Genomic DNA, 24835 nt, shown 5'->3' with positions numbered 1-24835 from the left:
AATAGAGCCTGATGTTGGGAAAAAACATGAAAAGCGTAGCACTTATAACAGGTGTGAACATTCTTCAACAGGGCCTGCATGTCTATACCAAAGCTATGTTTTTTATTATTATTCTCTTCTCCCATGTACGACAATGCACTTCAAAGGAGGAATTTAAATGGCAGGCTGTCTACTTTTGTCCTCCTGTAAGCCATTTTCTGTGTGAAAAGCTTTAGCAGACTTTGCCTCTACTTGATGACTAACGTGTGGCAGCTGTTCCCGCAGACTGTAATTAACCTGAACAATTTTCCAACTCTCATGAAATATAAACTTCTATACAATCTATTTGAGGTGCTTCGTAAATTGCTTTTGCACTAAAGTAAGTAAGAGTAACCATTAACCATAGAGGATTTCTCCCATGTCTTCTTGGTGGTAAACTCGACCTTGACGCATCACTCCTCCAGTCCTTATCTCTGGCATTTGTGCAAAGACTCCTTTGTGAACATGCTTCCCCTTCATCAGTATAAACAGAAATGGCGTGAGTTATTCCTTACCTCATACATCTTTTATTTAACCATTAAATATGCTTAAAGGGTGGAAAGCTGTAAGATTTTCCAGCTGGTATCTGCCAAATCTAATTTCCATTGAAGTAAATCCATTATCATAACAAACTGATAGGACAAAACCCAAATGGGTGCATGTAAAAGGAGCAGCAAATATGTTGGCAATTCTTTTGTTTTTAAACTTTCTCCTTTCTTTTCTTTTTGCCCTGACGTGAACTGACATTCTGGACAAAAGATTTTTGTCAAAAGAAACAAAGGTCCACACTTCCAAAAGGATTTTCCAGGGTCCTGATGTTGGGAATAAAAAGTGTTGTACTCTTGGTTCAAATAAAATATATTTGGTCTGGAAACATTAGGTATAAAGAGAAATATGGTGGCATGTGAGGTGCTGAAGTGCGGGAACTGTGAGAAGTTAAACAGCAAGAGACATAAATGAATGGGAATCTGAAACAAATGGTACATTTTCAGTAGTTTTATTGAAAAATGCCTCTTCTGTTTCAGAAATAAATAAGAAAATAAGGCTGTGTGGAATTCATAAAAATGTGCAGTTAAAACATGAGAAAAGCAATTCTATGTCCATAGTCTTGCAACCAAATCCAAACTGCATAGATAGAAAACAACAACTATATTCTGACTAAGAAATCCTCAGTAAATATACAACACATACATGCAATTCCACCTTTGGTAACAAAATAAAATAGTTTGGTTTGTACGTCAGATTATCATTTGGTTTAAAGGCTTTAGAAAACATTACAATAAACAAATCTTTGGGGATCCGATTTGATTGTCCTTTTTTTTGACCATCAGAGGATCTGAAACAGCTTTACATGAAATTTGACAAAAAAACAAGAAGGATAATCCGGATGTGTTGAAAAACATACAGACTGTCGTTATTACGACATATTTTCTGCTTGTTTTCACATGATTAGTGCATTAAACATTGTAGTCCGATAACACAGTTATATTACAAGCAGACACTTACAGTAAGGGGAACACTTAGCAAGCACACAGGTTTGTAAATTACGAACATTTAGGTTGTATTTCTCTTGCTTAATTTTCTCATGTCATAAGTTCAATATAGCCAAGGGTATCAAACCCATATTACTACTAGTTTTGTTCAGGAAAATCCCGTCATCCTCACATACCATCATAGATATTTAATATTACACTTTCTGAGAGCTCCTTATAGTAGCTATGATGCTACTGTTTCTGTTTTGTCTTGTTGTAGTGATCTCTTTCCGCGTTGGTTTCGTGAGTAACCGGGTGATTGTATTGCCTCAAACTCTGCAGCTGGCTCCACAGGTAAAGACTCTACCACAGGTTCGGGCTGGAAGTTGTTGGCTAGAAAAATATTCAGGATGGCCAATATAAAAATGTTTCCTTTGACAACTTTTCACATGCACAATTTAAATTATATTGCACTTGGGAATTCCAAAACAAAAAAACCTTGTGTTAAACTAATGTTTCCTAAAGCACCATAAAAGCTACAAAAGAAAAAGAAAAATGTTTGGTGATGACAGTTACAATAAAATCCATCAAGCTATTGGATTATAAAACGTAGTAAAATAACCAGCTCATACTACAATGAACACCATCAAAATGACAAGGAGGGCACCATTTAGCGCTGATTTGTCCTACAAAGAAACATGATGATTAAATATTACATTGGAACATGCTTTAGTCCGGACCAGAGCGGTCTACGTCACTTAAGGTGTCATAAATAGAGGTTATGGTTATGCTGGTGGTCAGTAAGCAGAGGGTTATGAGGCACAAGCTCAATACAGATGTTAACTTGATTTTTAGTGAAAATGTCCTGGTTCATACAATCATTTACAAGGCACACAAATTAGTTTTATTTACATATATCACCTCTACATTACTGCTTTCAGTTATGAGATTCTCTTTGTTAGTAGTTGTTTTGGGTGGTATTTGTACATGCTCCTTCCTTCGTAGGAATGCTCAGTCTTTGGTTTTTTTCCCCAATGGTTTGTGGTTCAAGATGCAAACAGGCCAGCAGGTTGCCATCACTGTAGCTTGTAGCTGAAAGATGATGTTAGTGCCAGTCCGCTCCGTTCTGTGTTTTTTGGCTTTCGTAATTTGTTAAATGTTCAAAAATTATGTCCATGGTGATTATCCTTACACGCCCCATAGCAAATGGGCAAACATCTCAGAAACCGGACTTCAAAGTGTAAGCGGCAAAGGTGACAGAGCGTTTACTATGCCACACCTGCAAATAGTTCAAAGAGGGTTTGTGAGTATGTTTTCTCTGTGGAACAAAGTCATTAGAATTTGATCTAATGTAAGTAATCATACACTATTAGCTAGAATGTTTTGGATGCCAGTTTTAAAACTTACCATCAAATGTATGGAGGTATTGTAGTATAGTGGCTTCAAACTGACCATTCACAAAACCTCTCCCCCAATGTCAATGTGTAAGAAATACAATTAACTGTGTGTTAGGTTTCTAAATATAAGCAGCAAACATTGGCTGCTTAGCTAACTAGCTAACTGACTTCAGTGGCAGTGAAGTAACTGAGTGTTACCCCAAAAATTAATGAGCGTTCGTTCTACCTGAAAAATGGTCAGTCACCGTTTGCACGTACACTATTGTTTTTGCAGTTTCAAACCCAGTCTGCAATGTTACTATGAAGACTAGTCAATGGCATGTTTAAGAGAACCTTTTACATGGTTTTATTTCAAATCCAGTCAGCTTAAAACATGAAAATGTCAGCCAGAGAAATTGTTTCCAATCAACTACTGGAGATAACGTTAGCTTTTTAAGCTAGTTAGCTAGCTAGCTACATCTTGATTGAATCTTCTCGCTTCAGTTTTCATTACATTAAAACTAAATTGATGGTCTCTGACTAGAAAAGCCAAGCCTTCTTTAGTCCGCCTCTATCTGAAGTCAAGGATCTATTGTTCCAAAAATGAATACAAACTGTTATGGTAAATTTGCCAGTGTTATCTTCTTAAACGACTCTGTTTCATTTGAAAACAAAAAGCCTAGCAACAGTTTGCAGGATGGGGCTCTGCGAATGGTCAGTTGAACTTTTTATGAATATAGGTTATAAGCTCTTTCTGTTCAAACCTTAATAGTCCTACACTTACATTAATATCTCCATACATTATCAAAGAAAGAAGTAGTGCATTGAGTTGCAAATGTAATTAGTCTGCATACACTTAGTCTATTATCTGATGTAGTACCATGCAGGACCTAGACAGTGTTTAGTGTACCTTGGTATCCTTGTCCATGTCCATTGTAGGGTATGCCAACACACTGAGAGGAATCGCAATATCCAGTGGGTCCTGGTGGTCCCCTCACCCCTGAAGTACCCTGGCGACCTGGAGGCCCACGAGGCCCTGAAGAGCCAGAAGCACCTGTGGGTCCCGTTCTTGACTCTCCTTGTGGCCCTGTAGGGGTGTGACAGAAGTTGAGTGGGACCAGTTTAAAAAGTCTCTGGAGCTCAGCCCAAAGATCCACTGACATGAACCATAAATCCTCAGTGGAAATGGTAGGGGGTTAACACAGGGCTGCAGCAAAGTCATTTGACATTTTCAATGGCTCAATTAAAAAACTTGACCAAGAAAAAAAGATCTGGGGCTGTGTGGAGTTACCCCCCGGCCCCGTCTGTCTAGACGGTAAAAACTCATAGTGGAATTTTCCCCCTCTCTCTTTTCCTCTTCCTTAAGTGAGCCCATGTGTTGTCAATGAAGCCACCAAAGACAGCTCATTGTATAACATCAGATTCTTCCACACACACACACACACACACACACACACACACACACACACACACACACACACACACACACACACACACACACACACACGCACACGCACACGCACACGCACACGCACACGCACACACACTCACACATACAAAAGTGAGTCAGCACTGTTGACTTCCTCTGTTGTCTCTCAGTTCATTCATAGAAACAGACACATCAGTGTTTGGCGATGTGAGGTCGACATCAATAGAAGGTTGCTCTTTTCTCAGAACAGTTTCCCAAGGGAAAGAAACTCTCTTTTCTTTAAGAGAACACATATTAGATATCAATTGTAACAGTAGAAAGCTAAGGCCTATTTCAAACTGACGAATCAGCTGTTTCCACTTTTTAACAATTGTTTGTAAAACTGCATCATGACCTTGACAGAGGCTTGTCTAAACTCAAGAAACAAAAATGATCTCCTTAATTATGTACAAAATATGTGCACCATGTTTTGAGTAGCTCTACATGTTTATATGAGACATAAATTCAGAGAGGAAAGAATTGGAAATATGTTTGGTTTCCTTCCAACAAATGTATGCAGTGCAGCTGCCTAAACGAAAGTGCCTGAGACAAATATACTAAAGGTACATGCTGGCCTCTAGTTGGAATTTGTCATTTGAATTGGACCAACTGTGTCATAAAAAAGGCCCACCAAAAAAACTGTCACTGAAACTGTATTTGAGACATAGTTGAAAGAGAACTGTGGCCATTAGAGAGTCTGCATCTGCTGATGAACACTGTTCAACACAAAATGTGGATGATTGTGCCTCATTTGTCATTTTAACCAAAAAGCTGATAATCATGTGTTTTACCTGGGGGCCCATTTGGACCTCTTTGTCCTCTGATACCAGTTCCTTGAATTCCCCTCTCTCCCTTCTCTCCAGCCAAACCTACATAAACCAGAGAAAAGAGGAAAAATAAACAATAAAGCATGTATGAAAACGAGTAGGAATCTCAAAGGCAGGAATGAAACACAGAGAGATTGAGGATGTAATAATATTATACAATAATAGCCTCAAAATGTGGAGATTACACAAGGTAATGGCCCAACGCTACAGTCAAATGTCAAATGTCATGCTTGCTTTTTTACACTGCCAAACATTCAAAAAAGGAGAGCGATAAAGTACCTCTTTCTCCTGGACTTCCAGGTAAACCTTGGTTTCCAGGGAAACCAGTTCGTCCACTTTGTCCAGGCTCTCCGCGGGCTCCCTGGTTGCCAGTAGGGCCAGGGGGACCGGTTGGCCCTGGGCTGTTGCTACGATGGCCAGAAGGAATCTGGTTGAGCATCGTGTCAATTCTGCTCATCTGACCTGCAAGAGATGAACACAAAACCAGTTACTATTACATTCAGTCCATCCTTTTAACCATTTCTCCTAAAAGATTCAACAATTTTTTTGCTTACTGTTCACAAGCTGTTCACAAACTTGTCTGGCAATAGAGCGCATCATGCTCTGGGATGCAAAGTCTCCCTGAAAAACAAAGGCATTTTTATAAAGATGCCATTCCTTTACTTATTGGTGATGCACGATATGGTCATATATGATCATTTCATTATACATACCTTTTCTCCTCTTTCTCCTTTAGGACCTGCAGTTCCCTGTTAACAAGAAGAAAAAGTGTTAGAAAATGCAATGACCTTTGTTCTTCACCTCTCCTGAACGTATGACCATAATTATTATCCTGTTATTCAGTACATACTGAGTTTCCGGTTTCTCCTGATTTCCCTGGTTTTCCAGTTATTCCCGGTACACCTGGATTCCCAGGGTTTCCCTGCAAAGAAAAGAAAAACACAGAAAATGTGTTTATTCAAACTTACTGCCCAGTAAACATAATTGCAACGTTTAACTCCTGCTCCTTGTTAACGGACTTATAACAAGCTTTAAGTTGAGATCTACGCTTTGACATCTGCAGTGGTGGGGATGTGTGGCACAGGCTGCCAATAACACTAACACACACAAACACACATGCAGACACAGCCATCAGGATCTGCTAATGGTCTTGGAGCACTCAGGATGGCATGGTGCGTGTGAATTATATACTGGCATTTTGCCCGTTGGCATGATGGCTGGATTAAGTAGAGTCAGACCTCCTTAAAACCACAGATGAAGAAAATGGGATGCATGCACCATCCTCGTAATATTTGAGGGGCCTACAGAATATAGTCTGCTTATTTTATGCGCTGTTCCGGCAGAGTGCAACTGTGGAGCCAGAGCAGTAATTGTTGCAGGTATATCAGGAAAGAAAGCACGCTCGGAGGATTATTTATTTGGCTATTTTTTACACAACACAGAGACAAACACACACACTCACCATGGGCCCTGTTGGGCCTCTTGGTCCAGATTGTCCCTCCTTTCCTGGCGGCCCCTATATAGAAACAACATACAATCACACGTAGGTTACAACACACTGGGGACCCTACTCCTGCAATACATCAGTGTCATGACTTTATATTGCTTTCAGCCTTGACTGTCATTTTAAATTATATTTATAAGGTAGTGGCTCAATTATTTTTGGCAAGTGAGAACATGCACTGGGACTGGGAGAAATACATGCCAGTACTTCAGTATACGCTAAGGTAAGTTGGCGATCACATGCAAAACATGAGTTTAACTAAGTGTTGGATGCATTAGTAGGCTTTGAATGCAGTGTGTACACTCAGCAGGCCTGTAGGTAGATCTTACCCGCGCTCCACTTGGTCCAACAGGGCCCAGAGGACCGCGTGGCCCAGTAGAACCCTGGGAAAAGGCAGACACACTTAATCAAACACTAATGATCAGGAACCATACATTTACAAAGCTCCCTAATGCCTTTGTTGAACATACATTTAAAGACAAAGGTCCCGGAGTTCTTCAGCCAAAGACAATATATCATCTTGTTACAAAAAACTAGAACAATTTCCCTCTTGTCTGTTGAAACATGATCTCTAATAGAGATACGAACAGAGTGTGCTGTTATAATAAGCTTTATTGTGTAAAGATAATGCTGCCAATAAGCTCTTAAACCAATATAGATAAAGGACTTTCTCTCATTTCTAAATGTACTCATTGAGAGGCCAGAATAACCAGAGGCTTAGTTCTGTCCAGTTGAATAGCGGGAGATGCCTGAAAGACTTCAGATGGATGAAGGAATTAAGGCTCAGCCACAAAATGATCATGTAATGCCAGCCCACTGAAAAATGCCCTTTTGATAAAAAAGTTCCCATGGTATGTGCAACCGGTTTATTTTTAAATTTATATCTGCTTCTGACTTAATAGAGCATTGATATCATTAACTTCAAATAACTCTGACTTCTGAACTTTAAAGGTTATGGTTGGTCTGGTTTTATGTGACTTTAATTTTACTCCAGAATGACGTCTACTGTAACTCAATGATGCTTAGTCACGATCACCTTCAATTACAAGGCTAAGGAAGAACATGTTCCATTCCTCATTCCCCAATTGGTAAAATGAGTCTGCGCTCCTTAATAATTTAACTGCATCCCCGGCCTCCTACTGTTTGTCAATCAACGGGCTAATTCCAGAGTCTGTGTCTCCCTGAGGATGGCATGGTGAACCTCCCACTCTGAGTGTGGTTTAAATCTCAGCATGTGGACCGAATCCAGTCGAGGCTCCGGTAGCAACGCTGCTCTCCATGGATAGTCTCCTGTTTCCTGTTCATAAACCACAAAATAGAGAGAGGGGGGGGAGTACTTACTTGCATACCAGCCTGGCCCTGGTCTCCAGCATCTCCCTTTGGTCCTTGGCGACCCTGATATTGGAAAAGGAAACTTTAGTCTTTCTATTATCCCTTTTGAATTTGTGATTGATTTCATGTTTTGGCAAGAACATCTGCAGGTAAGAAAACAAAGTAGCTGGATAGAAGAGGAGGGGAGTGCAATGTGTCTTGACTTTAGCTGTAAATCCTACTCGTGGGTCAGGAACAAAGACACACAAACTGCACTACATCAACAAAGATCAATATCCATTAGGGGTAGTACATTAAACTCTATCTACCACAAATTCTATGGGACTATTTATTCGCTGGATGGACTTCTGTAGAGAGGTTAACTTACAGGTTCTCCTGGCAGAGACAGTCCGTTAGGGCCCTGTGGACCCGGGGGTCCCATTGAGCCAGCGGGGCCCATCTCACCACGTGGACCCATTGGACCCTACAGCGATTCCCAGACAAAAAGCAAAGATGTTTCATAACCGCAATCTTACAAAAGAATAGTGCAAATCAGAACTTTTTATTGCATAATATAGAAAATGAGCTTCAACAGTGGAAATGGACCAAATACAATGGCCTTATGTGCGTTTGGCATTAATAATATTAAGTTGGTTATGAATGAGGTTACATTTATTAATAAGAGTAAAACCAGTTACAAATTCAAACAAAAAAACAAACTTATTATTTGCTTAAAGGAATGAAAAGGCATTACTCACATGTTTGCCGTTTTCTCCTCTATCTCCTCGCGGACCCTTAGAACCTGGGCCTCCCTGGAAAATAATCCCATACACACAGTGAGAGAAGCAACAGGAGGAGATTCCAAAAGCCCTAAAACCTCAGGACCTAGCAAATCCTCACAGGGGCTTAGTGATGTTATATTCCAGACGTCTCCTCAAGACTTTTTTACTGTGTGTTTTTCCGACAGGCATTTATCTTTTGACACTTCTTCCTGAGCCCACATTTCATTGCATGCCACTGGTCTCATCCTCATCTGGTGTCTCCAAAGGAAAACAAAATACCAGTCGGCTGAAGTTCAAACTGTGTAGCTGTACAGTCATTATTGCTAGCAGGGTAACGTATGGCTTTATCATCATCATCATCATCATCATCACATTAAAAGAGACAGAGGTAGAAGGGGTGAAGATAGACGACAGAAGGCAGGAAGGGATGATCGTGGGAAAGTCTTTACCAATGGTCCAGGGGGCCCCTGAGGGCCAATGCTGTCCTGCGTGCATGTGCAAGAGTGGGGAAGGGATGGGCACTTGGCCTCATCTCTCTGAAAAGAAACACAGAAGATGAAGGAATTAGATACATACATTCACACAAATGAGAAGTATTCATATAGTCTATTTTGAACCCACTGATAATTGAGACCATGTCTTGGCATTCAGAATACAAGGGGTAAAAAAAAGGCAAATTCTTTATATAATTTTGTGACAGCATCCTGGCAGATGGAGCGTTTTGATTTCATGGAGTTTAAAAAGAAGAGACAGTCTAGAAAGTGGCTCACGCAAAGTCAGCGTTTTGCTTTAAGACCAGACGCTCACTGACAGCTGCTAACTTTTTCCCATTTCAGAAAATGAGTCTTTGATAAAAGTAGTTGCATAACAATCATTGAAGTGATGTATTAATATCTGATGCAAATTACAGATGAATTACACATAATTGGATTAATGTGCATGCATCCGGTATTAACTCGTACTCAGTCAAAATAAATGTGATTTTCCGTCTGCTTCGTGATCTGCTGTGAAGGAGCACTTGTTTTCAATTCATTTTGAGATCATACTGGAAACAGTCCAAATCGCACAATTACTCAGGATACAAGGTTCTATTCAGTTCAGCTCTCTTTTTAAACCGCAATCTGAGTATCAGCCTTGCATTGAGCCTAATGACTACCTACCAGCAATCATAAACATCTGAGAAAGTCTGCATGCACACAGTAAATACACTTTAATAAATGATTGCCCTACTATTAATGCTAAGAACCATCACAAATCAGGATTATATTTAATTATATAAAAACACTGCGAAATAATCCCTCTATACATGGCTTTTCAGCTAGACTTTGTTGTTGTATCATTCTTAAATGTCAATTGTTCTTACTGTGGCGGGCAGGTCGCAGCATTTGTCTCGGCTGATCCAGCTCAAGCTGCAGATAATATCGAACATCTGGAGCTGGAACTATACAACAGAAGAAGGTGGAGAAAATGGAGGGGTGTTACAAATGGCTCCCACACTTGATGAAAATGAATACTGTTATAAACAACAACAACAACCAAGAATTGGAAAATATGCAGATGTCCATTCTTTCAGGACTCACTGGGAGCAGTTTTAACTTAATTGTGCATCTACACACAAGAGGATTTAGATACTGATTGGTTGGAAAGCCGTGAGAGGCTTTTCCGTACGTGCTTTTCCACGGATTCACGTTTTCACAAGTTTATTTTTTCGCTTACTGTTGCAGACTGCTTCTTTCCGCCTCCAGACTTTGCCAACTTGCCAAGCACTTCATAGCCGTCCACTGAGATGTTGTTGGCCTCCTTGATGGGCTTCTCTGCCACCTCCTGGCAATCTATGTTGAGCTTGACTTTCTCCGGAGTGACGATAATGTGGAGCTGCGGGAGGGAAAGGATGGAGACAGGGCATAATTAACAAAACACTCTTGTCTTCTTAATATTCCACAGCTGCCAGCTTTGTTGCAACACAATTACTTGGCAGGGACTACTAAAGACCACTGAAGGTTTTGAAAAGCTGGGTTTAGCATTCATTTGTATTCGGAAGAGCGCCCTGATTGCCCTTTTAAAAAGAAGGGAAATTCTTTAAGAAAGTGCAACCATAAGGCCGGGAAAAACTCCACTCAAGCTCTTTCAATCATGTTGTCTGAATCTTTTAAAGATGCTGATACTGTATTCCACATAATTGCTAGATCGAGTGAATTGTTTAGTCTTTGCAGAGCCATGTTCATTATAGATACTTATTACCCCAAAGTGGTTACTGATTTGGCACAGGACTGCTGTTTGATGCCTCTACAGATGAATGGATAAAAAAAAAGGAAATACACAAAAGCAAGCGTATCTATACAGATTAAAAGCCCAAGAGAAATCTGCTCCACATCTTGAAGCAATATAATTTGCGGTGTGCCATCAAACGTCCTACACTTTCCATACTTTCCACCACACTGTTGCAAATTTCCCTCTGCTAAACAGTCAGACAAGCTTTCTTTATGTCAGGAAAACAGCTACCATTTCTTTCAACAAAACCATATCAACCACAGACTAGGACATAGCTCTTGGCAACCAATCACAAAATTACAGTTGACTTCCTTGGCAACAGAACGCACTATCCTGTGGACAACAAAGAGAGAGGGGTGTCGTTTATCCCGGGGTCCTGGCATGGAAATGTTATACCATGATGCGCCTGAGGCCTAACCAAAACAGCTTTGGATGATATAGTAGGATGGCCAATAATGAGCATGTAAATGTTACCTCACTGACCAATAAGCAAACATAAAGAAAACACTGTAGTGACTGGAAAATAAGGCCTCGGAAAACCAGCTTTTCTTATGACCATTGCTCCCTCAGTTGCTGCTTAGTGATCTCTACTGCAGCAAAGTGTTGACAGATGAACCGTTATCATTCATCAATTGTTAACACAGAAGATTTCACCGCGCTTCGCTGTGTCAACACTCACTCAGATTCCATAAGGTAAGATTTCAGGCAGACACTGTCGCCGCTCCAATACACTTAAATATATCCATGATTGCTATCAGATTGGATCTTATTGTTCTTGGCTTTGTCCTGACTGTTCCCCCGTTTTCATAAACCTCTCATTTTATATCATGCATTCACTAATAATTAGGTGAGAGTCTTCTCTATCAAAATGTGGCCAAGGTTAGGTTAGCTTCATTGAGAGGAAATTGGAAAACACAGTATGAATCTTCATTAGATTGGTATTTAAATGAAAACAGTGCTGTGACTGATACTAAAATCCCCAGTTGGGCTGATACATTTCGTTGTATAATTGGAGATGAGAAGCTCCCATGTCTAATCTGGCACCTGCGAATAGACAAGGCTTTCTGCAGAAAGATAACTTAATATATAAATTCCTGTATTTACAGTGAGTTTTTCAGGGTCAGTTAGTTATCCATCTCACTGAAGGAAGACTTCTTCATGTCTAAAGAAAGTGTTGACAAATGAAGAGCACAATGAGTGCAGTCAGTGGACAATTTGGCGAAAAAATCCTCTCTGTTTTAAAGAGTGTATGCGAATATTGGCAGAACCTTCCCAACCATGTCTCGGGGACTGAGTTCTGGACTGAGTTCTGGGCTTATCAAAAAACAATAAGGTTTCTAGTGCACTGTTTAGTGACTACAGCAACATACATGCTCAAAGTTCAACCGGTGTAGCTCTTAATACATGACTTGTCATCATGGCTTGTGGAAAATGTCTTCTTCACGTCCACAGGAAAGTTCCCTCTACGGCTCCCACCCTGTAAGTGTGGGAGGGATTCCCCAGTGGGCTAGTGAGTGGCTAGCATCTGCTTAAGTCATCTCTGAGAGCTTTCCCACATGTTCTCATAGTGGTAGACCACGACCTCTCCAGCCTGGGTTACTTTTATTAACTACGCTGAGAAGAAAGGCCAAATCTGCAAGCCCTCTCTGACCCAGCACTGGGGGATGAATGCACATAAAGTGCACTTTACATTTAACAAAGCAAACAACAGAAACTGCAGCTCAAGTGACACCATTTTTCAATAAAATGTACTGCCAGCAACCATGGCACCAATATAGAGACGAGGAAAGGAAATCCATGATTTAAAGTACTAACAAACTGTATTAAACCCGATTACTTCTAGAACTATAAAGATTAACTGGAGTGGTTGGTAGAAACCCATTTTCATAAAATGTTATAGGAGGGTAAAGCATGGGCCATATAAAAACCCATACATCTTTGGAGTGGACCCAAATCCAAACGTTTTGTAAAACGTTACAAACAAATGTCTTTTCAGTTTCTTGAACCTTGTGTTTAGGCTCTATATCTGCTTTCTGGTCCAGAGGCTTAATAAGTAATCAATGATTCAAAGTCATAATCTGTTGGTTAATCAATAATTCAAATATTCTTTAGAAGCTGTACATCGTTAACCTTAAACCTAAATGTCACCATGTGAGTTTACTGTTTTTTTTTTTGTTTATCTTCATACTTGGACAAGAGCCCAACAACTAGCCATGTGTGACAACCCTCATCAATGGTCACTCTGGTTTCAGCACGAACACACACTTTATTACAGAGGTCACGTTGTAATAGCCATGGACAAAGTGTTGGGAAGCCACTGACATCATGTAAACACAAACCACCACAGCTGCTGGTAGAGGCACTTACTCAGCAGACCAGTAAATGAGCACCTACTGTAGGTTGACCGCTGCAGCTCCTGGAACAACAACGACGGCACCACAAAGTAGCCACCCAGCTTACACTCAGACTACAGTCTCAAGCATGGCCACAGACTAAGAGAACACACACACACACACACACACACACACACACACACACACACACACACACACACACACACACACACACACACACACTTCTGCTGTCTTACTAGACCATCAGTGATGTCATTCACATCCACAGCCCCGACCCAACATTTTCCAGGGTCCCCCTCTTTCATGAGGTTACCCTCTCATTAGTTGTGGAGATGCTAAATGGTCAAATTTAGAAGAAATGTACATGATGCTCTGATCTTGGGGCCAATATATCTCTCTCATCTGTTATTCAGTTAAAAAAACTGCACTTTGTTATATCAGGAAGTGGGCGGACTTTGATCTTGGATAAGACCCTGGTACATTGTAACGGGTAGTTCATTTTGATTACCTTAGGATTAGGGGAGAGGAAAGAAACCTGTGTGCTAAATCACCATGTTGTCCTTCGGAACAAAGTCAAACACAATTAGACGTGATTTTGAGTACATTGGAAGCAGTCGTTTTCCCTCCAGCATCTTAAGTCTTCAAGGTTGGTATGAAAATATACTGTCCCCCATTGTTCTAGTCTCTACACCCTACTGTGGTGGAACAAAACAAAGAATGTTTTATATTCGCTGCTGCTTTGAGTTTGACATGAAGGCATTTGATGTCTCTCTTTACTTCTTGCTGTGGCCACAAGAGACTCCCTAGTGTACAAATGTCATTTTTCACAGTTGCAAGCTTGGCATGTGGCCTAATGCAATGGTCCAACCACTGAAAGGAAACAGAGTTTGCAAAACAATAACACCATTGTGAGTGGTTATTGGAAGTGAGAGCTTTTGACAGAGTGTTTGAAGGGCAGTTGATGCTAATGAATCATTTTATTAACAGCTGTTATAAGGGAATCCAATCTTAATTCTTTTTAGAATTAAGATTGGAGACAGGGCCGCTGATGGCATGGATTAGTTTCAAAGTCAAGAAAATTCTTCATTGTAGAGATGGAAACATCTGGATTCAGACTTTTAATCCATTGCTTACAATGCGTGCTATTCTTCTTTCCACATCTACTAAGTGTCCTTAATCCATCCCTTTAGGCTTGCACCTCTTTTATTAGAGCTTTGCCAATACGTAAGGAGCACTCCACCAATTTTAAAGACAAAGTTTAGTCTAGCTTAATGGGTAGATATTTCAAATGTATATTGAACTGTAAAAAAAAGCATGTGTTGCAAACTGCAGCGTGGAGTTCTGAAGACAGGGATGGTTCCCAGTAAAGGGGAAGTCTAACAAACATGCCATTGATTTATGGAAAATAAAGGATCCAATACTTTTGGAGATTGACCCAAACAGGGGAGTAAAATGTTTGGCCACAATTGCATCAATTGTATCAATGTTTTCTTCCAACTTTCTGTACACTTCATCTCTTGGGAAGGTTTCAAGTTATGCCGCAAAGTCAGTTTATTTAGTGGAAAATATACAGACTTTAGCATCTTTTATGGAAATTCTTCAAGCCTTTTATCCAAAATTAAAATTGATCCAGTTCCCTGAATGTTACTTCAGTTAGGACCAGACTGGTTTGGAATTCACTTAACAACTACCAGGACAGTGTCCAGCCTTGATGTGGTCGAACCTCCACGGTTGGAGTATCAGTTTGCACGTATTGCTGGGTCACTGGGGTATTAGAATGTCCCTCCAACCTCTCTTTAAATGTATTTATAGCCTCCATCACCCATTCATCAAATGAACAGCTTGATGTCAAATCATAAAAAAGCCCCAATGGCCACTTTGACACCAGAGCAATATGATACGGCTGTATGGCGTTGGCTGTTTGTCAAATCTTTACATTAAAAATCACCATTTCTGAAAGGATACACACAAAAGATTCCCAGTGTGTCCTATTAAAGTACATCTTAATAATATCACTATATGGTGAGCAGAGGTACTCCTCTCTGTAAGAATCATGCGTTGTGTTTACCTTGTGGAAGCTCCCGTGGAAAACCTGCTTCACTTGCCCCTCATTGAACGAAGCTTTCTGGATCTCTCCTCGGGTGTCCTTGTTGTAGAACGAGATTGTTTTGCTGGAAGCTGGAAAGAAAAGAGCCTTTGATTATTCTCTGACAGTGTGTTACAATGCTGTGGCATGCAAAGTGCAGACAGGACTTAGGAGAACACATGGTTGTAGAGAGCAAATAAGGATGAAGGGAAGGCCTGGAGGGATTTGGTGCATGTCCGTAATTATTTGCATGCATTTACCACATGTGTAAGTGCACATTTGTAAAATATTCTTCTTTAAAAAATGAAGGCTTTCTCTATTGAAGAAGAGCCAAATAAAAGATCTGAATGTGATTGTGTTTTTTGTTTTACTTCAATATGCCTCCACTTGTCTATGATATTGACAAATGTGGTAATAGGGGGAAAGTGAGCAGCTTAAGTTGCTAATAAAGAGTGTACAGCTGTGTCTATGATGGGTCAGATACAGCAGCTTCCCCCTCCCGCTGAGGGGGCCACAACAGGATGAGAAGCTTACGATTGATGGTGACCCCGACCTCGGGGTTGTTGTTTTTGTCGGAAATCTGCCAGATATCAAAAGGCTCGGAGCCTGTGTCTGGCAGCAGGCGGAAGAGGAGGATGATGGTGTAGGATGGGGGAAGACCATCCGGATGGATCTCCCTGTTAGATTAAAAAAACATACCATGTCATGATGACTCATGGGTCAGAGCTGTGCCCTCATTGCAAAAGCAGTCAGAATATCTCGCTAGAAAAGACTATTACATTTCTACTATTATACAGTTCCTGGTTTGTCCGAGGTGCAGAACCTGTAAATGATTGCCAGTTTTTTCCCCGGCCTTGCAGAAATTGCCCACATATTGAAGGTATTTCCTGTCCCCTCTAGTTTGCTGCAGTTTGAAGTGTTTCCATTTGTGCGCACACAAAGTACGCATCATTATAAACATATTAACAAAGTATGTTGAAGAGACTTAGGGACTCCCGCAGCAATTTCCTAACACCACTTAAATGAGGTCCAATAAAGGGACACAGCTCTTGACCCAGGGGTGATTTGTTTGCTACCAGGTGGGACGAGGGCCTGGTCCAGAAATTGTTTAATTATTCGACCACATTTTTGTGTGTTCCTGCTAGCACCTCATACACCACAAACTGCAACAACAAACAATACTGTGGGCTTTTGCCAAAGGGCACTGGGGAAACCCCTATGACTGAAGGCTTTGGAACATTATTATGAGTAATGACTGAGGGCTGGGCAGGATAATAGTGCACAGGAGATCTAAGACCAATAGGCTGGGAATATACACTTTGTGAGGCTTACACTCCCTCTGTTTGACACACACATACTTGTTAGTCTCTAGCTCTTACTTTGTGGGCTGGTTAAGGAAGGAATCCTTGTGCATCCTGTAGGCAATGTAGCTGTTAAAGGAGCCGGGCTCCATGGATACGCCATTCATGCCAGCAAATGTTCGGTCTGTGATGTTGAAAGCCTCCAGCATCCTGAAGCCTGGAAGAGATCAAATGAGGAGACATGTTGAGAGCATGCAAATGGAAATGGCAATCTTAAAACTAGCATAAAATCTGTGGAGGGTAAGGTGTATGCTGTATACATACCAGGTGTTGTGAAGCCATTGATGTAGATCAGAGGGCAGGCTGAAACAGGACAAATAGTTTTAAAGGGTTGGAAAACAGATTAAGGCTTAAAGAGAGTGATTTGCGTGTGTTCGTACATTTCATGGCAGTGTACCAGTTTGAATGTGCAGCAATAGGTAAGTTTCCTGTGGCCTCTGTAGGCGCACTTATCAACCACAATTTAGGTGGAGAAATGTAATTAAAAAGCAATGTTTTCCTCTCCGAATGCGAAAAACTATAATGTTTGTTGTTGTGGTGTGTTGATGGTTGCCTTACTGGAAGTGGCTGTTTCACAAATGAAGGTGATAAGGTTGTCCTGGATCTTGGCAAAAGCGTCATAATCGTCCACCACGAACACATGTCTCTCACTGGGCTTGCTGCCGATAAGTCGCAACTCTGACATGTCCACATCGGCCACGCCAACTACGAACACACTGTAGCCTGCGTAGGGAAAACACACAAACACACACAACAACATCAGAGACCATTGTTAAGCCTCCAATAACAACAGGCAATTTATCACTCCACTGTTTGTTACAAGAGTGTATTAAATCAGCCATAAAACTGTGGCTCTGATGGAGGAAATCAAGTGTGGGTGCTAACAGGGATATGGATAATTCAAAACAGCTCTGCTACACAGAGTATAATCAGTACAGTACACAGACCGAAACACAAAGCTTGGCAGTGATTAATAATATTCCACACCAGAATGCTGCAGTTTTTCAGCGCTCTTCTTAACGTCATCCTGGGAGCGGCCATCTGTGACGACCACCAGCACCTTCGGGACGGTCTTCCTCATGCCACTGTCTGAGGTGAACACCTTCTCATAGACGTGCTTCAGAGCAACGCCTGGGTGAAGGAGGAGGATGAGAAGGAAGAGAGAACATCAAATCTTTGGAATTCATCACATCTAGAACAATTTGTTTGCTAAGCTGCAGCTCAAGTGATGTACCTGTCTTAGTGTTTCCTCCTCTGTAGCGCACATTCTGAATAGCTGATATCACTACGCCCTTGTTTTGGTAGGTGTTCAGCTTGAACTCGGTCTTGGCTTCGTCGCTGTACTGCACAAATGAAACCTGTTTGAAGGAAACAAAACAAATGATGAAAGTGAAAATGACACACACAAAGTAGATATTTCAAAGTGTTGCATATTGTCAGTTATTGTCTGTACAAAGAAATAAACATTGAAGATGGATTCAAGGTTTGTGCTGACCTGCATGCCGTGATTGCTGATCTCTTCAAAGGCTCCGGTCATGCTCTGGACAAACTGGATGACTTTGTTGAAGCTATCATCTCCAATACTCCATGAACCATCAATGAGGAAGACCACGTCTGCCTTGGCACCCTTGCAAACTATGGCGCAGGTACAACGGTGTTAACAAAAAGTCTTATCTCAGCAAAAAAATAAAAGTACTATTATTTAAGCACGATTATAAGAATGACTGGGCTTTTCTCACCATCGAGTGCAGGGGGGAATGTTGCTGCAGGAGGGGGGGTTGGAGGCTCGGTGGGCACCTCTGTTGGTTTGACCACTGCTCGACAAAACAGAAACAAGTGTGAACAATTGACAATGATATACTACACTGTGGATTGTGAACGCATATTCGTGTAACTCCAAAATAAATTAGAGGTCACAGTAGCTAGCATGAAACTAGCATCGATGATCTTACATGTCCTCTCCTTCACGCTGACTCCAGGTCCCTCCAGGTTGGGGGTTTGGACAAACACTGTGGCATCGTAGAGAGAGTCAGGGGACAAGCCATCGAAGCAGTAGCTACTCTCTGAGCCTCTGACGGTGATCTCCTGAGCCCCGCGCTTTGAGGCTATAGGAGGGAAAAAGAATCCAGATTAGACAAATTCAGGTTGCTCCAACATCAACAATGCATTTATAGTGCGTTGGGTTTAAGCACTTACGATCAATTGGATTGACTTTGAGTCTGTAGGACGTGGCTGCTCTGTGAGGGGTCCATCTGATGCAGTAGGACTCATACCCAACATTGTAGGTGGTCAGGTCGGTCACATTCAGGTACACTAAAGGGAAACGTTTATCTCAGTACATATTCTTTTATTTGCATGACCATGGATTGATTGGCAGTCAAAATTGGAAGAATCCATTACATTGTGTGCTGTTAAAACTGTAATAAATGATCAGCTTACATGTGGTTCCTGGTCCAATGAGAGGCTCACTGAGACCTGTTGCGTACTGTGCCAGCACCTTCACGTCATAGGTGGTTCCAGGTTTCAGGTTGTGCAGTTGGTGGGTGGTCACATCTCCAGCAAACACCTCTAAGGACTCATCAGAGCCTGAAAGGAAAACACTTACATTTTAAAAAGTCTCCATATCTGTTTGTATTAAAAAGAAAGTCTCTAATTATATATATATGTAACTTTCATATATGTATATTTAAAACAGTTTCCATACCCTCAGCCTGGTAGACAAGTTTGTATCCGGTAACCTTGGAGGGGGCGGCGTCCCAAGAAACCCTGAAGCGGGTATACCACTCATCGGAAATTTGGAGGTTCCTGGGGCCGAGCATACCCACTGTTGGAAACAAGGACAGTCAACAAAGGCTTCTTTTTTTAATGCAATGGGGTGGAATTTCAGCATCTTGTCAGCAGGGTTATTACTTTATTATACTTATTATGACTTTTGAATGATGGTTGAAAGGTGTGATCAAGGGGATGATAAATGTAACAACGTCAGAGAAATTACAAAAAAGAGGAGCGGAGAGGCATGGCTATATGTAATAGAGCTTCTTTTGTTTGAAAGGCAAAATAAGGCAAGACATTGGCCAACACTGGAGGCATGAGCTCTCTCTGATTGGAGGACAGCCAGTTCATAATTACCTGGCAGAGTCTCTTGGTGCATTTGGCATTCAAGTCAAGAATTTCACTTACTCCATTTTTTGCAACAGTAATTGATGATCCTAATTAATGGGTAAGTCCATTCAGATTTTCCGCTGTGGATTCCTCACTCGTGTGTGTGTGTGTGTGTGTGTGTGTGTGTGTGTGTGTGTGTGTGTGTGTGTGTGTGTGTGTGTGTGTGTGTGTGTGTGTGTGTGTGTGTGTGTGTGTGTGTGTGTGTGTGTGTGTGTGTGTGTGTGTGTGTGTGTGTGTGTGTGTGTGTGTGTGTGTGTGTGTGTGTGTGTGTGTGCACTTCATGGCATATGTAATACATGTCTGTCAGTTGCTTAGTTTCCTGTCCTTAAAGGATCTCTGTATCAGTTCAAACCCATAGATTGAAAAGTTCTTACATGTGCGACCATCTCCTTCCAGCTCTCCTCCTGCTCCGTCAGCATACATGGCAGTCACTTTGATATTATAAGGAGTCTCTGGATCCAGGTTCTGCAGGACCACATTGTTTCTGTTTCCTGGTACAACAGTCTATATAGAAACAATAAATCAAGATGGACATGAGGGACACATTTGCATTAATACCTCAGACCAGAGTTGTTTTATGACTCAGGACCATCAGACAAAATTGATAACAGCCAATCAACAAAAACAAAAACAACAATTTATCAAATCACAAGCAGCAGTAAAACTATGTAGGATTATAAACATGCTTACAGATTCCTCGATGGGGTCTCCTGTGGTCTGGGCGTAGGTGATTCTGTATTCTGTGACAGGACCAACAGCGTGTTCCCAGCTCACAGAGAGAGTACTGGTGGTGGGGTCATATACAAGCATGTTCCTTGGGCCACTGCGGGGCACTGAGTGAGGAAACATCAGAAAAAGAGTGTTTGTGCTGTACATTCGAAACATCGACATATGTCTTTTTGCATGCTAAATAATGGGGCTAAATGTAGATAGATTATGTTGTTTATTGATCTTTAAACCCCCAGATTCTTACGTGTCTTTCCAGCATCACTGACAGCAGGTCCTTCGCCGTCGCTATACAGGGCGACCACTCCGACATTGTAATCAGTATTTGGGAGCAGCTGCAGCAGCAGAGCCTCATTTTTGTTCCCTGGTACCAGAACCTGTATGAAGACACCGGGCATGTCAGAAAAATACACTTTTCAAGAGTTTCAGGGCACCAGGTTTAGACTAAAATCCTTAACAAACAAGTACAATTAGACAAAGATAATAGCAAATGTGCTTATTTATATAACAGCTGTCTGTATTGAACACTCTCCCTGACACCTTTCCTTGACTAAACAGCCCTTTGCTGTCAGCACCAAGTGAAAGGTAGAGCCTTTGACGTTTGAGGCATTGCTTTTGAACCCGACAGTGAGGGCAGCTGATTACATAGGAGCCACCTCCTCACTTTCTCCCTGTCTCTTAGTTACTAGTTTGGACGGAGTAAGGTCAGCATCCCTCGAGGGCTGGTGATAACCTCTGAGAGTGAGTGAGGCAGGGGGAGGGATAAACACTTGTGTAGGTGCTTACAATGGCATTGGAGGAAAGTGTGTGTGTGTGGGGGGGGGGGGGTTGTGTGAGGGATGGAACACATGTGAATGTCAGACCAGCAAATGGGTTTAGGAATCTGCTTATTATTGTTTCAATTCAACAACAATGTCCTTTTGTCTACAAGCAGCTCCCATCTGTCCATGTGTATAATTTAAAGAGGTGCTTGAAATTCTCCGAATGAAAACATAACATCACAGGCAAGTTTAGTGAAGCTTAGAATTCTCGCAACAAATCTCCAGCTGGTGTTACATTTGCTGGTGGCCACATTGGCTCCAGTCACGGAAAAGGCCTGGGCTTGCCATAAATGTGCGTAAATGTCTCTATCAATAAACTGGAATATGCCTCACTCTTCAAAGACCATAGAGTCCCAGTGAAGGAACCGTTCTTAATGGTGCAGTCTTTCCGGCAGATGCTGGAGAAAGCTAATGGCGGTAACATGTCAAAAGTTCCTTCTTTTAGCAACCCTCACTGGTTCCAGATGCCACATATCGTGTCAAGAACGGTAGTTGGGTTTTAATGAAAGCAGTCTTGATTCAAATATTTAGCAGTGTGTTAAAGGAAGGAATTCCACTGGCAGTAAGTACTGACAAACACACTCACATTGACCATTTGGTGACCAGACTAATGGACGTTTCATTCCTGATCACATATGGTAGACTGTAAATACTGGTCAAACATTTTAATGGGTTGCTGCTTGGGCGACATGTGCTCACACCTCCATCCGGGTGTGCTATAATTCTCCTTAAACTCTAAGTGTTTGTGTGTGTAGAGCAATGATTTAGGGGGAATTGTCAATAAGATGGAAACTGATGGGTTGCTATTGCACGCCAACTCTAAATGTTCTTTCTTTTCATGCATATGTGCTAAAGTGCATTGCTTCCTACACAGTGGTTGGAAACTCACCGACTCAGAGGGCCCGGCTCCAGTCAGAGGAGAGTAGACCACCCGGTACTCCTGGACCGGGCCCGTGGCAGCCTCCCAGCGAACGTTCAGAGTGTTGGTAGTTGGGTTGAAAACCTCGATGTTCCTGACGGGGCTACGCTCCACTGCTGAGCCAAGAATGTTGGGTTGTCAGATGTAGAGAGGGAGATACGGAAGTCAAAGGTCAAGGTGGGGTAAGGAAGAGCCAAAAGAGGATTCAAGTGGGAAGAAAATAGTGATGACAGGGTGAGGTTAAAGGTCAGCAACCCAAGAGGTTTGTTTAGATTAGAAAGGCAGATTGGGAGAGGAGATGAAATAAGAGACACAAACAGATTGTTTAGGTCAGATAATCATAAGTGGGGAATGGACAGAGGTCAGCAAATGAGAGAGTAAACCATGAATACCATAGAACCACCCCCAGCATTTTCCTGAACAAAATGCATGTGGTATTTTCCTATTTGTCTGTTTGACCTTATGTGGTTTATAGGGATTATTAACAACTTTTTGTTAGCCTACTAATTATTAGTAATGTCCTTCTACTTTTGTCCCATTTAACGTGGTCTAGACTAGTTTTGTGGACAGTCCAATCACTAAATGAGAACATTTCAATAAAACACTGAACAATGCTGGCCACAGACCAACGGAGACAAGTTTAAGACATTATTTAACACTACTGCTATCACCAGGACGCTTCCTGTCAGTGCCCTGAAGGTTAATGAAAAGGATACAGGACGAATGTGCAGGCCTGTGTGAAAGCTGACTTCTAAAAAATCCAAAGCAGATGTTTAGATGTTTTCTGCCCCTGCTCATAATGAGCCCATAAATGCATGGGAAAAACACAGTGGGCCGAACACAGTGAGTGAGCTTCCGTACTTTAAAGTTACACTAACCAATGCCTGTTGCATTGAAAAGCTGCTTTGTATTTCAAGGCACAATTAAACCATCAGGGGCTTGAATATGAGCAGATCCTTCCTTAAATTCAATGAAAAAAAGGGGGAATCAATTGACTTTGAGTGGAGATGACAAAAAATTCCACAGCTGTAACAAGATTAGCGGTAAAATAATGTTGTTGCAGTATGATGTAATATACTGTACATACTGTACAACAGTGGTTAACATGTCGAAGGAAAAGCCACTGAACATGAAGGACTATTGCTCCAGGAGGGAAAATGGGGGTAACAGTAGCAGGCATGGAGCATGACCTTAGCCAAGTGACTTAGAGCCATAACACATATAATGCTCTCCATTCATTTCTAACAACCACCCCCCCTCTTCTGTTTCTTTTTCCCAAAGGACAGCCAATTACTCAATACACCCCCTCCCCCATTCCCAAGCTCCATCATTATCCTGACCACTACCCTTCATTCCAACCTATAAATGGATGATATTACAGGAAAGAGAGAGAAGACACCATTATAATGCTGCCAACCCGGAGGAATTCCTTCCTACACAATCACCCCGAAAAATGCTGACTCATTCCCAGCAGAGTTTGGTGGTCTGAAATTGTGCGAGAAACTGGAAAAGTCTGTGTTCTTCAAGGAAGTTCGGAGTTAGCTGACTGAGCGAAACGCTGTCTTTTTATGTTACGTCTCATGTTACATTTTACATGTAAGGTGTGCATTAAGTCACCGCAAAAAATGGAACTGGATCGGTTTGGCTTGGCTTACAGCTTGTGAAAGGATTTTGACGAGTTGAAGCAATCAGCTTTAAATGGCTGCCTTATTGAAGGCTCCTGACGTACAATGACATCAAATCAGCTACCAAAGCCAGAAATCTCATTCTGGAGGGACATGAATGGATTCCTGAAATCTCACTGACGTCATACAGTATGTATCATTCTCATCTTCTCAGTCTCCCTGGGCTATTCTAAACCCTGGGAGCTGTCTTTCAAGGATGTCACAGCTGCTTTTTAAACGTCCCTGCATGGATCAACTGTGTGACATGGGACCAATGATTTAAGGCATGGAGTTCTTACAAGTTTTGCCATCCTCAGACATGCGTTGTCCCTCTCCAGCGGAGTAAACGGGAACCACAGTTACTGTGTAGAGAGTGTCAGACTGAAGGTTCTTCAGCACAGTTTTGTAGGTGCTTCCTGAAACCTGGGCCTGGATAGAAGTAAAACAAGACATACATAAGGTTGTGCTCCAGGCATTAAAGGTATGGCGTAATTGCAATTATAGAAAAGGAACATTTCATTCAACATAGTTTAATGTTTGAGAACCGTTTTTTCCATCTTACCATCTCTTCCTCTCCTCCAGCTGCAGGCACATAGAAGATCCTATACTGACGCACGTTGCCCTCGGCAGCCTCCCACTGGACATTCAGGGTGCTGGTGGTGGGTTCAGTGACCTGAAGGTTCCTAACACCGCCCAAAGGCTCTGGAGTGAGA

The 24835-nt window shown here is 41.6% G+C and overlaps 1 protein-coding gene across 5 annotated transcripts in view; it reads right to left on the bottom strand.

Annotated features, from left to right (window-relative positions):
* Positions 1 to 999: 999 nt before the first annotated feature.
* The window catches only part of col12a1a (collagen, type XII, alpha 1a), a 53744-nt gene continuing 29908 nt past the window's right edge, over positions 1000 to 24835 (bottom strand). For 2 of the 5 annotated variants that reach the window (XM_010778930.1, XM_010778932.1), the window contains 34 exons: positions 24685 to 24824; positions 24422 to 24551; positions 22429 to 22574; positions 20966 to 21095; positions 20683 to 20825; positions 20367 to 20496; positions 19535 to 19654; positions 19270 to 19416; positions 19027 to 19143; positions 18783 to 18935; positions 18570 to 18644; positions 18326 to 18465; positions 18065 to 18188; positions 17818 to 17961; positions 17389 to 17553; positions 17095 to 17133; positions 16849 to 16987; positions 16004 to 16146; positions 15452 to 15561; positions 10475 to 10633; positions 10122 to 10199; positions 9208 to 9294; positions 8735 to 8788; positions 8365 to 8460; positions 8007 to 8060; positions 6995 to 7048; positions 6624 to 6677; positions 6012 to 6083; positions 5875 to 5910; positions 5716 to 5782; positions 5441 to 5623; positions 5126 to 5203; positions 3777 to 3953; positions 1000 to 1883 (listed from right to left, as the gene is read on the bottom strand). In XM_010778930.1, coding sequence (XP_010777232.1) covers positions 1735 to 1883; positions 3777 to 3953; positions 5126 to 5203; positions 5441 to 5623; positions 5716 to 5782; positions 5875 to 5910; positions 6012 to 6083; positions 6624 to 6677; positions 6995 to 7048; positions 8007 to 8060; positions 8365 to 8460; positions 8735 to 8788; positions 9208 to 9294; positions 10122 to 10199; positions 10475 to 10633; positions 15452 to 15561; positions 16004 to 16146; positions 16849 to 16987; positions 17095 to 17133; positions 17389 to 17553; positions 17818 to 17961; positions 18065 to 18188; positions 18326 to 18465; positions 18570 to 18644; positions 18783 to 18935; positions 19027 to 19143; positions 19270 to 19416; positions 19535 to 19654; positions 20367 to 20496; positions 20683 to 20825; positions 20966 to 21095; positions 22429 to 22574; positions 24422 to 24551; positions 24685 to 24824 — 3833 coding nt within the window. In that variant the 3' untranslated portion in view covers positions 1000 to 1734. Of the gene's footprint in view, positions 2770 to 3776; positions 3954 to 5125; positions 5204 to 5440; positions 5624 to 5715; positions 5783 to 5874; positions 5911 to 6011; positions 6084 to 6623; positions 6678 to 6994; positions 7049 to 8006; positions 8061 to 8364; positions 8461 to 8734; positions 8789 to 9207; positions 9295 to 10121; positions 10200 to 10474; positions 10634 to 15451; positions 15562 to 16003; positions 16147 to 16848; positions 16988 to 17094; positions 17134 to 17388; positions 17554 to 17817; positions 17962 to 18064; positions 18189 to 18325; positions 18466 to 18569; positions 18645 to 18782; positions 18936 to 19026; positions 19144 to 19269; positions 19417 to 19534; positions 19655 to 20366; positions 20497 to 20682; positions 20826 to 20965; positions 21096 to 22428; positions 22575 to 24421; positions 24552 to 24684; positions 24825 to 24835 lie in introns of all 5 variants that reach the window. The other 3 variants (XM_010778931.1, XM_010778933.1, XM_010778934.1) reach the window with 2 other exon arrangements.

This window comes from Notothenia coriiceps, unplaced genomic scaffold (assembly GCF_000735185.1).
Source record: "Notothenia coriiceps isolate Sejong01 unplaced genomic scaffold, NC01 NC01_scaffold00019660, whole genome shotgun sequence".
NCBI lineage: Eukaryota > Metazoa > Chordata > Actinopteri > Perciformes > Nototheniidae > Notothenia > Notothenia coriiceps.
Note: the sequence above shows the minus strand (reverse complement) of the source record. Positions and strands in the feature narration are given on the sequence as shown.